Genomic DNA, 15,057 nt, shown 5'->3' with positions numbered 1-15,057 from the left:
AGAACGTTTTAAAGCATGAGGAAGAAATGAATGTGCTTTCTTGCTGCATGCTCTGCATACTCCATGTGGGAGACAGTGCCCTACAGCACGGGCAGGTTGGAAAGACGTGCACGTCGGCCCTGGATTCCCTTCTGTGCAATTCCTCATTTCACATGACCCGGCAGGGGAGGACACGGGAAGCTTTGTGCAGAAGATATTCTATCCTCAAAGCTCTAAGTCTTTGGACCATGCACTGACAATGCGTCCTAGCCCATCTCCAGCCTTAGAGAGAGGGGAAGGACTGCATCCCTGGGGGCCTAGGGAGCATCCTAGACAGGTGGGGGAAGCAGGCCCCGGCAGCAAATTCCCAGACACCCCCAACTCCTGCTGGAGAAGCCGTCCATCCACTGGAACTGGGGCAGGGGAACTTTTATTTATTAATTTGTAAGCTTTTTATTTTATACTGGAGAATAACAGATTAACAATGTTGTGAGAGTTTCAGGTGGACAGCGAAGGGACTCAGTCATACATATACATACATATCCATTCTCCCTGAAACTCCCCTCCCATCCTGGCTGCCACGGGACATTGAGCAGAGTTCCCTATGCTCTACAGTGGGTCCTTGTTGGTTGTCCATTTTAAATATAGCAGTGTGGACACGTTGATCCCCAGTTGATGGACCTGGTGCTGGGGTTGACTGTAGGGCAGCTCAGGTTTATATTTTGGGGGTGATGACAGCCCAGTGTAAGAGGATGGTCTGCAGCTGCCTTGGTCTTTCCTCTCCCAGCAGCATCTTGGGATTTTGCCAGCTCTGCCCTGACTCTCAGAGCCCCCATAGCAGGGAGCCCAGATCCAGAGGACTGGGAACCCTCCCCAGCAATGTGTTTCCATTCTTCTCCTTGAATTTCCCTTAGAGGCTTTCAAGGAGCTGTTTCCTTGGTCCACTTGCAAAGAAGGATGGTGTCTGCTGATGAGAGCTGTCTGTCTACATCAGGAGGCGGGTAGGGGGCCAGGCTCCAGATCAGGGAACTGGCCGGGATGTCAGGGTGGAGTAGTGCCCGGCTCTGTTCTGGTCTCTGCTTGCATCCAAACCCGGCCCCAGCCAGTGCTCCCTTAGCGCCTGTGTTCTGGTTAGACTGTCCCCGTCTTACTTCCCTTCTGTGTTTGTCCTCCTGTGAACAGGCACTAGTGCAGCCATTGGCAGGGGCTTGGGAGACTGTGTTCCCCTGGGAGCTCACCCAGGGGCTGACTGGAAAATTGGGAGGAAGAAGGATGCGGTAACAGTCAGGCTTGGAGCCAAATGCACACTTGCAGAGCCATCACGTCTACATGCTTGCATCTCCTGGACTGACTGTGCCTCCAGCCCGACTCTATCTCCCACTCGGGCTTTTCCCTTGAACCCTAGACTGGCTTAGCCCAGGGTCTACTTGGCACCCTCACTTAGAGGCCTCATCGCTTTTCACTCTTAACACAGCCAAAAGAACTGCTGATTCCAGTGACGCCCTCCCCCATCCCCAACTAGCTTGTCCTCCACTGTCTTCACCATCGTAATAAACAACAACTCCTGCTTCTGCACGCGCAGGCTCCAGACCTCTCTTTCTTGCTCCCAGCTTTCCAGCAGCATGTCTGTGTGGCTCTATCTTCAGAACATTTCCAGCCCTGACCCCACCACTTCTGCCTTCACCCTGACCCATGGCACCATCTTTCTCCAGGATTTTTATAATGGCCCCAACCATCGTCCAGCTTCTGGTTTTGTCTCTTATGAGGTATAAGAACCACCATGGCTGGAGTAATCCCTTCACAGGATAGGTCAGAGCCCTTCACTCCTCAGAGTCCTCCAGTGGCCTCAGCTCACACAGGGGAAAAGCCCCAGTCCATCACGACCACTGTCTGATACGGTCTTTGATCTCATCTCCCGCCACTCCGCTCTTGCTCACTGTGCTTCAGCCCAACTGGTCCCTGTGGCGGTCCTCAGATCTGCTGAGCACACTCCCACCTCAGGATCTCGGCACTTTCCATTCCCTCTTCTAGAATGTTCTTTGGCTGTGCTGGTTCTTTTTTGCGGGTGCAGGCTTCTCTAGGTGTGGCTCATTGGCATGTGGGACCTTAAGTCCCTGACCCGGGATCGAACCCTTGAAGGTGGGTTCTTAACCACTAGACCAGCTAGGGTGTTCTTCTCCAGGTAAATCACTGCCTCACCTCCTTCAGGGCCTGTTTCTTCAGAAAGAACTTGCTGGACCACTCTGGTGGAGAGGGCACCACACCCCCAGCATTCTCTCTCTCCCTTATCCTGCTCTCCATCCTCAGCACTTGTACCGCTGAATGTCATCTATTTGTCTATCATATTTCTTCCTCCACTAGAATGTGAGCACATATAAGTCACCCTGAGCTCAGAGACTTTATCTGTTTTGCTTTCTACTCTATTTCTGGTGCCTATAAAAGTGACTGATACACAATAAGTGCTCGATGAATCTTTATTAGTTTAAAAGAATAAAACTATGGATTTGACTTAGGAGTCCTCAAGGAAATATTGGGTTGACCAAAACCAATAATTCATCCCCAACCAACCTTATTGATCAGGGATTATTATCACTAATTTTTCAATGAGAAACCAGTTCAGAGAGAAGTCAGAATTCAAATCCAAGACTGTCCAACTCCAAAGGCACTCTATTTCTATCCCAGCCTTCTGGGAAAAGCCAGCCTTCCCTTCATGAGCTTGCTGTCCACCAATGACCACGTGCTGGGTGCTCACACGGACAGGAACTCAGGTAGAATCAGGGCCACTCAATGCAAAGGGCTTTGCAATTCCTCCCGCACTCTTCTTTTATCTCAGCCATAACGCTATGAGGTCCATACTCATGAATCAACATTTAACACCATTGTACTGAGGAAGAAACATGTTTTGAGAGTGTTGATACTGTCCTAAGGTCACCTAGGGGCTTCCCTGGTGGCTCAGATGGTAAAGGGTCCACCTGCAGTGCAGAAGACCTGGGTTCAATCCCTGGGCCGGGAAGATCCCTTGGCGGGGAAAATGGCAACCCAGTCCAGTGTTCTTGCCTGGAGAATCCCATGGACAGAGGAGCCTGGTGAGCTAAAGTCCATGAGGTCTCAAAGAGTCAGACACCACTGAGCGACCAATCATGCACGTACGACGGGTCACCTAACTAGTCATCTGCAAAGCCGAGCCTCCACTGCAGGTCCTCTGGCTCCAGTTGGGGCTGCTTTCTGTATTCAACTCTAGGAAACTGGGGGGGTAGAAATGTACTAGCACCGTCTGCACCCTACAGACAGGTCATAGCCCAGAGGAGTCCTCAGAACCCTGCCCGACACAGAGCTGCCATGGACCAGCGTGGACACCCGAGTGGGAGCCACGCTACCAGCTGCCCTCTGGATGTGGTGTTGAAGTTCCTCTTTTATTTCCAACAACCCTGCGCCCGCTTGCCCTCCAGGTTACGCTGCCTTGCCTCAGCCTGCTCGTGACCTGCATTCAGGGTTGGGCTGTGGGTTTCTCCATGTCCCCTGGAGGGCTCTGTAGCACTTGAGTCCAGCTGCCGTTAGTCAGGGAGAAGCCCCGGGTGGCATATCCCCAAGGACCTTCATCCAAGCAGTTCCTCCTCCCCAGTCCTCCCTCCATCCGTGTCGGCCCCGCCTCTCCCACCCTGTCTGTGCTGAGAAGCAGGACAGATCCACTGGAACAGAGTCTCAAGCATGTTTTCCCAGCACAGAGACCTGTTCAATTAGTCATGCGACCCTTAACAAGGTCACTTACTCTGCCCCCAACACTGTGCTAGGTGTCTGGGACATAAATACAAATTAAATTCCTGCCCTCGAGGAGCTCACAGTCAAGGAACAAAATAGAAAGTGAGCAAAGGTAAATCATTAAAAGACAGTTTGATACACTGTTTGGAGGGACAGACACCTACTGCAGGACCTCTGCGCAGTTGGGGAAGAAGGGGTCATTGGACCCACAGTAGCAGCGAAAACAGAAGTGGCCCAGTGAAGGCGGAGGTGGCCAGTACCCCGTCCCCCGAGCTGTCTGTCAACAGAGCGCGAGAGTGTCCTGGGTGTCCACGGATTGTAATCAGGAGAATCTGAGCTCACTAGAGCCTGAGCCTCAGTTTCCCTATCTGCAAAATCGGGAGATTATCAGTACATATCCCCATGAAGATGTTGAAAGAAAAAAATACAGGCAATAAGTAGCATGTGCTCAATAAATATTAGCTTTTCCCTTGATTCTTTAACTGTGCGATGACAATCAATTTCAAAGCTATTGTCCCTAGTCTAGAGAATTATCCTGAGGAGGCAGGAATACAAAGAGCGGATGATCACTGAATCACCTCGCCTGACCTGCGCCAGTTTTCCAAATTGTGCCAGATACATACACATGCTTGCCTCTCATTCCACCCTTGCATCAGTACCATCCAGAGCCCAAGCCCAAACACACACCATCCAGCTTCCCAGGGATAGAGAGGAAGATAGACGTCCCTCCCACTCCAAAGGAGCCCCCGGACTCACCCATCTGTCACAGCAGCGGAGACCCAGTAAATTCCCTCAGCCCAAAGAGGGTGGGTAGGGCTTCCAGCGAGTCCATGTGAAGACCCTCAGCCCCCAGCAACCCAGGCCGCCTATGGCCCACCCAAGGAGCCTTGATGACACCAGCAGAGTTAACCACGTACCCGTGGTGCATCGGCGCTCCCTGAGATGCCTGGGATGGCTCTGTTCACAGAGAACGATCTTATTTTCTGAAGTAGCAGCTTTCCGTTGAAATTCTTCATCAGTCACCGTAGTGGGGATTTTTCCCTCTTTTCTCTCTCTCTCTAACTGGTGAAATTGACAGTCTGCCTACATTAACCGGGCATTAATTTGCATGATCAAAAGCAGATTTGTTCCAAGAGGCGATGCTCTGCCTTCCCCTCCAAGCACGAGCATCTCCAAGGAAGGCGAGAAAAAAAGCCGCAATCGGCCCCCGCCGCGTTGCCCCTGAGCTTGGCCAGGAGTTGGCCTCATCCAGGAGCAGGTGGGGTGGAGGCCCTGCAGGGAGTGGGGAGGGGGAGGGCAGCCCATCTGAAAGTTGGAAAGTGGCACCTGGCAGCCCCAGGAGCTGGCATGAGCCCCAGCCTGGGAAAACCAAGCCTTTGGTGACAGATTACAGCAGAGGGGCGTGCCAGAGTCTCAGGGAGCACATGGATTTCCTGTGGAGAGAGAGGGGGACTGCTGCGCTGAATCCCCAGCCCTTTGGGATGAAGAGATGCGAGGGTGCAGACCCTAGACATCCTGGGGCCCTCTGGAAAGCCAGGACCCAGAATCAAAAAAACAGATTGGGATTCCTTGCTTTAGTCATGCCATGCAGGCAGCTGAACCAGTCTGAGAGCTAGCATCTCTTTAGTCTTTGAATGGGCACAGGGCAACCAACCCTGTAGTGAAGTGAGAACGTCTGTTTTTTTTTTTTTTTCTTTTAAAATTGATTTTTAATTGGAGGAGAATTGCTTTACAATGTTGTGTTGCTTTCTGCCATACAGCAACATGAATCAGCTATTTGTGTGTGTGTATATGTATATGTATATCCCCTCTCTCCCGAGCCTCCCTCCCAGCCCTCTAGGTCATCACAGAGCACCGAGCTGAGTTCCCTGTGCTATGCAGCAACTGCCCACTAGCTGGATATTTTACGTATGGTAGTGCATATATTTCTATGCTACTCTGGAGACGGAAACGGCAACCCTATCCAGTAGTCTTGCCTGGAGAATCCCGCGGATGGGGGAGACTGGCAGGCTACAGTCCATGGGTTCGCAAGGGTCGGACATGACTTAGTGACTAAACCACCACCGTGCTGCTCTCTCGGTTCACCCCACCCTCTCGTTTCCTCGCTGTGTCCACGTGTCTACACCTGCATCTCTGCGTCTGCATCTCTGTTCCTGCCCTGCAGACAGGTTCATCAGTGCCATTTTCTTAGATTCCATATGTATGCGTTACTGTATGGTATTTGCTTTTCTCTTTCTGACTTACTTCACTCTGTATAGCAGGCTCTAAGTTCATCCACCTCAGTTCAGTTGGCTCAACGTTGCTCCTTTTTACGGCTGAGTAATATTCCATCGTGTATATATGCCACAATCTTTTTATCCATTCATCTGTCGACGGACGTCTAGGTTCCTTCCATGCCCTGGCTATTGTCAATAGTGCTGCTATTAATATTGTGTTATGTGTGTCTTTCTGAATTATGGTTTTCTCAATGTATGCCCAGTAGTAGGATTACTGGGTCATAGGGTAGTTTTAGTCCTATTCTTTAAGGACTTCTAGGCAAAGGTGACAGCACCCATCCATGGGAGCTTTACCGAGACCCCTCCATGCTGGTGCTGTAACCACCCGACCCTCAGCATCATCACTCACCCGTGTCCCTAGTCTCAGTATCCCCTGTGCTCTGTGAAGAGAAAACCAGGGATCAACGGGTTTGACTCATTCCCCTAAAACAGTAAAAATATTTTCTGACTGTGCCAGTAAAAGATGAATGTAAGCCAGGCTGGATTCATTTTTTTTTTTTTTAAGATTTTCTGATGCAGACCATTTTTTAAGTCTTTATTGAATTTGTTGCAATATTGATTCTGTCTTATTTTTTTTGGATTTTTGGCCCTGGGTTGTGTGGGATCCAAGCTCCCCAGCCAGGGATGAACATGTACCCGCTGCATTGGAAGGTGGAAGTCTTAACCCACGGACTGCCAGGGAAGTCCCTGGATTCATTAGTATATGTTCATTATTATTATTTATTTTTTCTTCTGATTTGAAAAAAAAAAAATTGAAAGGAACATTTTATCGTGGCCCCTACAATTATGACGGGGCCTGGCAAGAGGCCTGCTGGAAGGTGAAGTCAGCCTTTGGTCTGGTCACTTCCACACTCAGTAGTCAGGGCAGGAGGGGTCAACACAAACTCTCTGAGGGCTCACCTCATGGCTCTGGGGAACGTTGTAAGCCCCCCCGCCTCCAGCCCCCACCAAAGAGATCAGGCTCCTGGCTCATAGAGTTTATGTTCCAGGGAAAGGACAGTGGCAATGGTGTGTAAACAAAGGAAATAGGGGTTTCAGATCATGGAATGTGCTCTGAAGAAAGCTGTAACAGTAATAAGAGAGGAAAGGAAGCAGTAGGGGAAAGCACTTTGCAGGGAGGTTGGGGAGGGGACTTCTGGTCCTGAGTGGTGAGAAGAGCCTGCCGTGAGTGGAGCCAGTCGAGGAGCTGGTGCAAAGACCCCGGGGCAGGGCTGGTTTGGGGAACAAGAAGGCCAGTTGCTGTTAAACCCAGTGGGTGATGGAGGGGGCAGTAAGAGCGGAAAGCAGATCCGTTAGGCCATCTGAACAGTGACTTGATTCTACTTGCAGGGGGCCATCATCAGAAAGTCTAAGCTAGAAAGTGATACTCCTGATCAGTGAATTTGAAGAGCATTCTGGCAGCTGTATGGAAAACCGACTGTGGAAAGCTAACAAAGGACTGAGAGACCAGACTGAGGTCCACTGCGAAGTCCAGGGGGCAAGCTGGTGCCTTAAGTTAGGGTTAAAGACGCGGTAGAGGCAAGACAGGCCCAGACTGCGGATATGTGTAGGATCGGCAGTTGGGTGGGTGAGCTGGGAGTTCAGGAGCGAGTTCAGAGCCATAGATACAGATCTGGAAGAAAACCAAGAAATCTTGATATCACAGAAAGCCAAGAAAAGAACGTGTTTATGAAAGGAAGCTGAGGTCAAGGGTAGAACGTCATTGGAAGTGGTGTGAGATGAGGGCAGAGATCTGACCCCTGGACCTGACAAGATGTAAGTCCCGGGGGCCCTTGATAAGGGCTGTCTCAGGGGGGTGAGGGGAAGGCCTGAGTGATGAGGGTAGGCTGAGGAGGGAGTAAGAAAGTGATCGTGTGCTTCCCAAACTCACCCTCTTTCTGCTTCATTCCCATCTTCGCTGGACACCAACCCTTGACAATTTCCACAAACACTTCATTCATTGACAAGTTAGTTACCTCTTCGACTTTACCAGGCTGTTCTGTGGGAAGGTCTGTGTCCTGTTCATTTCAAACCCCTCAGCTGCTGGCCACAGTAGGTCTCTAATGTATGCCCATTAAATGAAGGAAGATTTGTGTCTCCAGGTACCCTGGAGCTCTAGAGAATTCTGGGGACGTTTGTCCATTCACTCCTTCTTGCAGCGTGCACCTGCTTGCCTTTGGAGATGCCGCTCCAGGTCTCCCTCTCCTCCAGCTTACAACGTCACAACCATTTTGCATAACTTCAAGGAGGGGAGAACCAGGGGCTTCTAGGCTCACGGCTGGGGCTTTGTGGAGCTGGGGACACTGAAGGGCAATGAATCTTCTGAGGCCGCACACAGAGCCAGGTCTGAACCCCATATTCAGTTCCCTAGGCCACCAGCATGCAAGGTGACTCTGGACCCCTCTGCAGTCTCTAAATGTTCCCCAGGGCTCCTCTAACTGTTCTGTGGGGCATATTCAGGGCAGCCCTTTAAAACCACGTAGCTCAGTTGTGCCAATCCCTGATGGCCCTTAATGAGCCCACGCCCAGCAAACCCGCCTCTGAGGAAGGTCCTGCCTGTAATTACAGCTTGTGCTACTGGTCCCCGGCTTGGCAGTCATGTGGTGGCCCCACTCCCTCCCGCTGCCTCTTTAATTAAACCAGCAACGGCATCTGTGCTTCTGTCCGTGCCAAGCAGGAAGAGACCTGGGTCTTGCTGAAATCAGGCCCCTTCGCATCCACAGGCGCCCCCCCGGGTCCCAGGTCCACACTCCAGCCATCTCTCCAGACCAGTGACCGTGGATACTGTCATGTCCCGGCTCATCTGAGCGACTCAGGTCCTGTTAGAATGTGAAATGAATTGCAGTCTTGTGACGGCAGAAACTGGGCCCTGCCCTTCAAGTATTCTAGCTATGGAACTATTCAGGTTGTTCGAGGTGCTTCTAGTAAGGCCCAGGGCTTAATGGCGTGCTGCTCCTAAAAGCGGCCTCTTTGTGGAAAGAATTTCCGCAGCACCAGGACAAGGTCAGTCATTCTCCAGCAGTGTTTCAGAAGAGGAGTTCCAAGGGTCTGGACCCACAGCCAGGGGGACCAGAACGGATCAGGTCTTACTGTAAAACATGAGCTTCTCTGAGCCAGCTGAGCTGGGCCCAGGGTTGAGTCTGCATGCATCCAGCAGTAGGCATCACGCTAACAGTGTGCATGTTTAACCTCAGGACAGTTTAATTAAGAAGGTAATGTTATTGTGCCCATTGCACAGAAAAGAAAACAAAGGCAGAGAGGTCCAGGAACTTGCCCGTGATGCATCTAGTACCTAGCAAAGCTAGCATCCAAATCCAGGTCTTTCCAGCTTTGGGGATTTGAATCTAGGAGTGTTGACTTTGGACTTGCAGCTTCTCCTATGTTATCTCTACGAAGGTCAGGGTCTTCACTATTCATTTTGTCCAGCACTTACTAAGCACCACACTGAGTCCTGTGGTTTGGGGGTTCCTCGGTGGTACTGGAACAAGAATAGATCAAGAATAGCCCCTGGGGATTCAGTGAAGCATCCTGAAGGCACCCAGGGACCCCTGCCTGCATCTGGGACAAGGAAAAAAAAATCACTCATATCTACTGACCACGTGTGCCCAGAGCTGTGCTATGCCCTGTATATTAAAGTTTTGTTGGAATTTGACAGTGATTCTATGCAACTGCCCAACTCATGGTGATTCACTGATATTTCAGTGAGATACACATGCTAAATGTTTAGCAATAATCAGTTATGTGAATGGTGACTAATATAATTTGGGAGATAAAATATTTCAAAAACTCAGAAAAGGGCAGATAATAACATGATGGTTTCCCCCTAAACTATTAGAAGACTGTGAAGTCAATTAGATTGCAGGCAAGCATTTTGAATAGACTAGATTAGACTGGACTAGGATACAATTCAATACAACACAATGAAAACTATCAGATATATCATAGATGTTAACAACAATTAGAATGAGGGTTACTTGTGAACATTACTACAGGCGTTTTGGTGTGAGTGTGTGTGAATTCCGCATGTATCCAATGTCTTTTTTATTATAGATCACGATCATTTGATAATATATGCATTGTATAATAAACCCATGTTGATATAATACACATTGATACAGTAAGCACATTGCTATTCAGATTTAACAGGTATTAGTATTTTTTGCCATATTTTCTTCAGATCTTTTTCCAAGAAGCAACTCATTATAGATAGAATTCAGACTAAGCCATCTTTGCACACCTCTCCCTATCGCCTTTCTTCATCTCTCCTGAAGCTGGTGTGTAACCACCAGCAGACGTGTTTCTGATCAGCGATTCACCCACTGGTCCAGGCTCTTGGTGAGCCAGGCTGAAGACAGCACAGCCCGTGACACCAGTGGGTTGTGTCTCAAACAGCAGGGATTCCTTACTGATCATACCCACTCCTTGAATTCTAATCACAGGTCCAGTGTGCTTGGGAATGTTTAGGAAAACAATCTAAACACGCCAGGAAGTCCTGATAAGCACATGTTGGTGTTGACATAAAAGTCTAGAAATATGTAAACACACACCCTAGGACTGTACAAGGGCCAAGGGGCCTGGACCTCACACGCGGGAGCTGCATCTCCCTCCACCCCTTGTCTTCAGAAATAAGGAAACTGAGTCCTTGGGGGAAAGACATGGCCCTCCCCAGACTCTCCCAGGCAGACAGGACAAGTAAGGAAAAGGAGGAAGACAAATACCATTCGACTTCACTCGCAGGTGAAGCAAACAACTGACCAAACCAAGCAATAGTAAACACACACGTAGACAGCAGGGGCAGAGCAGCGGTGATCAGAGCGGGAGGGTGGGGAGAGGGCAAGACGGGTAAAAGGGGTTGACTTCAGTTTCATTTACTGTCTCAAGCGTACGTGATGGGATGCAAACTAAACCTTTGGTGGTGAGCTCACGGTCGGGTACCCAGAAGTAGGAATAGAATGTTGTACACATCAAACTTACCTAACGTTATAGACCAGTGATACTGCAGTTTAAAAACAAATTTTGAAAAGAAGAGAGAAGAAAGGAAACAAGAAAGAAAGAAAAGACGGGAGGGAGGGAAAGAGGGAGGAAGGAAGAAAGGTAGGAACAGAGGAAAGAAAGGAAGAAGGAAAGGGGAAAGACTTATTTCCAACCGGACGCCCATCCCCAGAGAGGTGCCCGGGGACCCCTCCCCATCCCCGCCCATCCTCTGTGAAATTGCCCTGCCCTCGCCCTCTCTCCCTGCCCTGCTTCTCTTCATAGCACCTGTCCCGGATGAACGGCGTAACTATTTGCTTATTTTCCACCTCCACTCTCTAGAACATGAGGCCCGCGAGAGCAGGGAAACTTGATCAGGGCTCTCTGAACAGCATGCTCAGGGCTGTTTCCCAGGCCTGGCAAGCAGCTGGCCCTGGACTGGGAGTGGGTTTATCAGTAGAAGAGGGTATAGAGAACATCCTTACGTTGACTGCTTGAGTCAGTGAAGGAGACGGGAGTCTGCTGTCCTAATGAGACCACGTGACAAGATGGCTGAGCACCCACCATGAGACCCAAGAGCAGCCTGCAGCAAAGGCTGGCGTTCAGTGAGCGCTTGCTTGTTGCCGGCACCCTTTTCGGTGCTTCACGTGTATGCAGCTTTTACTCTTCCTTGCAGCCCTGCCTGGGTTGGTTGGGGCAGGCTCCGCTCTGTCCATTTTCAGGCTGGGAGGGGGGCACAGAGAGGTACAGGTGCTTGTTTAAGGCCACACAGCTGGGAGGAGGCAGCGCTGGGATGCGCACCCAGGCAGTCTGGCTCTGGCACCCATGGGCTTCACACCGTCTGCCACTGCTTTCCAGAGAGAAAACTCTAAACCAAGTGTTGGAACGACACTGACTTGAGGCCTTTCAGAATCTGATCGGGCGATTTCCGTATCTTTTTCTTTTTCAAGCAATTTGAGGAAAGTCAAGGCCGGACCAGTAGCAAAACAGCATTTTATCAGGCACTGCAGAACTCCCTGGGTGGTGAGGCAGAGGACGCCGGTGTGCAGGCTGCAGCTACGTGGTACTACTCCCTGGAGCATGACTCAGACGACTACGCCTCCTTCTCCCGCGCCCTGGAGCAGGCCACGCGGTGAGCCCCCTGGGTGCACGGGTCTGCCTCCACACGGACGTGGGGAGGCTCAGGCCATTTGGGCAGAACCGGGGCACAATGCCAGTGCTTTTCACTGCCTCCTTCATTCAGTCCAAAGTGCGGGCTGCCTGCCCGCATCGGGGAGACACGAGGGGTGACCCCGTCCTTCCCTCCGTGGTGCTTGTGCCTGCTGTATACACCCTGCACTTAGAAGCTGAGCTCAGCTGGTGCTGATGGAGAACCAGGGAGGGGGGCGCTTGGTGCAGAAGGGAACAGCCCAACCCAGCAGAGAGGACCCCTGTCCTCCAATCCAGCGGTCTGGACCTAGGCTACCCTTGAGAACCGTGTAGGGAGCACTCTAAGGGTGGGGCAAGAGCCCAGGCCTCATAAGCGCTGGTATATATCTCTCAGATGGTTAAAAATTTGCTGCAGTACAGGAGACCTGGGTTCGATCCCTGGGTCAGGAAGATCCCCTGGAGGATGAAATGGCAACCCACATCATCATTCTTGCCTGGAGAATCCCATGGATAGAGCCTGGTGGGCTGTAGTCCATGGGGTCGCAAAGAGTCCAACAGGATGGACTGACTAACCATGAAATGTATTTCTAGGGTCCCTCAAGTGACTCTGCTTTGTGGCCAGAATTCACCTTGCACAGGAAACACAGGCCTAGACAGGGGAAGGTTTGTGCCTGATGTCACACCTAGAATTGAGGACACAGGGCTCCTGAGGCCATGTGATCCCTTCCCCAGGATGCTGTTTCTATGCTTGCTGTTTATGGGCCTTGTTGCTCAAGGTCACTGCCTCCAGCTTCCTTCCCTGGGGAAGTCAGCCCAGGTCCCCCACCCAAGAGTGGTTAGTGGATGCCCCCCACCCACGGCAGCCTCTGCTATCCGCAGGCCGTGCCTCTCTCTCATCAGTCAAGAAACAGCCAACTTCTGTTTCTCTCTGCCTGCGGAGCCCCTGGGATGAGACCACAGCGGGGACTCTAGCTCTCGAGTCACCTGTGAGTCCCCTTGGACATGCCCTGGTTCCCTGGCAGGCCCCCCTCCACGAGGGGAGAACCTGGTCAGGGGGTTTCGGCATCCTGTGGCTCCTTTCCTGTCCTCGGGGAGGTCCACACTGGCCCTCCCTCTCAGTCCCTGGGGGCAGAGCCGCTGTCGAGGCTCGGAGGCCCCTGCTGAACTTGCCTGTGATGGAATGAGCGGGACTGAAGGGTGTTGAGACCCGCTTCCTGCTTGGTCTCTCTACCCAAGAGTCTGCGGTTTCCAGTCAGAGCATCATTGGCTCCGAATAAAACTTTGTACCACCCCTGGGGACCTCGGGGCCCAAGAAGGCTCTAATTTTCCCTCCAGTGGAGAGTTCAGCTTTGAACCCTTTGAACCAAATGGCCAGCAGCTGTTCCTGGAGGCCCAGCCCCAGAATGGACCCTAAGGGCTCACAGATGTCCAACTCCTGGGCCCTGAGACGCTCACAGCCACGTCGGGCCTGGCTCAGATCCATGTTGTGGAAAGAGCTCAGGCTAGAATTCAGAAACCTATATTCCTTCCTGTTCCAGCTTTAGCCTGTAACTGTCTTTGAGAGCAGTCCATGAACTGGGAGCAGGAGCAGAGGTCTGAGGGAGGGCAGGTAACCCAGGAAGGCTTCACTGATGAGGCGGAGTCCAGTTCTACCTCAGGTCTGGCCCTCTTTCCCTCCCGGCCAGACTGAGACAACACCTCCACGAGCCTCCCTGGCTCCAGTGTCCTCGTCACAGTGTTACCAGGGTGGGCCTCTCTGGAGGTCTGCTCCCACCCCTGTCCTGCTCACCGCTCCTCAGGGGCCCATGAGCTGAAGAGGGCTGCCTCCATCTGCACTTCCAGCCTCACCCTGCCAGCCACATGCTCTCTGAGAACCTTCCCCATGAGCCCTGCAGGTGCTGGTCTCCACCTCCGCAGGAGGCAGCCCTCCTCAGTGATGGACTTCCATGAGTCCATCACTTACTGGAATCTCTGCAGCATCGGGTTCATGGGCCCCGTTCCTCAGCTGAGGACGTGGAGTGTCAAGGAGACGTAGAGATGCTGCTGGGATTCAAAGCCCGGTGGCCCCAGACCCTTGAGGTCTCTATCTTCTTTTTAAATGCATGATTATGTTCAGCTCCACAGTGTATTGTATTTATTTGAAGATAAGTTTTGTTCCCAAGTTTTTGGATAAAATTGATGTTCTGGGAAGATGTTTCTCCCACGGGTCTCTTAACCCTGAGATGCGTCATATGGACCACAGCGTGTGATCATGGCCATCCATGAAGCAGGCTGGACGGTGCAGGGAGCCCAGCTGGGGCAAGAGGAAAGCTGGGGGTGCAAGGAGCAGGGGTGTTCTCTGCGGGTGTGTGCAGAGGGGCTGGTAGCCCAGGGACCCTTGACTGGGAGAAACCTTTACCCAGCTCGGTTGTCTATAGAGCTGGACGTGGCTAACATCCCCCTCTGTCTTCCTCTCACCAGAGACTACTTTATCATCTGCCCTGTGATTGACATGGCCAGTCACTGGGCAAGGACCGTCCGAGGAAACGTCTTCATGTACCACGCTCCAGAAAGCTACAGCCACAGCAGGTAAGGTGGCTGCGTGGTCACAGTGGGTATCGGCACATGAAGGGAATCTGGCCGAGGGTCCCTGTCACTTCTGCGGTCCACAGGGTAACAGAGAAAAGGTGGCAGGACATGGTTCAATGACATGGAACACATCGCTTAACTTTTCTGAGTCTCATCTGAAAAATGGGTAGAACAGTAATCGCCACTGTATCTCACAGCACTGTAGGAAGGGCATGTAGGATACAATATGTAGAAAGCAGTTTGGGATTGCAACATTAGCTATTCATTGGTTGATCTGGCTTGGGAGGAGGAGCCATCTTTATTAATCCTATGTGTTTGTGCCTCTAAAAACTGAACAGTTAGCTTAATTTAAGAAAATGGCTTTCCAAAGTAAAAG

The 15,057-nt window shown here is 51.3% G+C and overlaps 1 protein-coding gene across 1 annotated transcript in view; it reads left to right on the top strand.

Moving 5' to 3' along the window:
* The window catches only part of TG (thyroglobulin), a 231,795-nt gene that overhangs the window by 199,269 nt on the left and 17,469 nt on the right, over positions 1-15,057 (top strand). The window contains exons 44-45 of the mRNA XM_069599831.1: positions 11,915-12,096; positions 14,574-14,681. Of these exons, the coding sequence (XP_069455932.1) occupies positions 11,915-12,096; positions 14,574-14,681 (290 nt within the window). The remainder of the gene's footprint in view (positions 1-11,914; positions 12,097-14,573; positions 14,682-15,057) is intronic.

Source organism: Ovis canadensis, chromosome 9 (genome assembly GCF_042477335.2).
Source record: "Ovis canadensis isolate MfBH-ARS-UI-01 breed Bighorn chromosome 9, ARS-UI_OviCan_v2, whole genome shotgun sequence".
NCBI lineage: Eukaryota > Metazoa > Chordata > Mammalia > Artiodactyla > Bovidae > Ovis > Ovis canadensis.
Note: the sequence above shows the minus strand (reverse complement) of the source record. Positions and strands in the feature narration are given on the sequence as shown.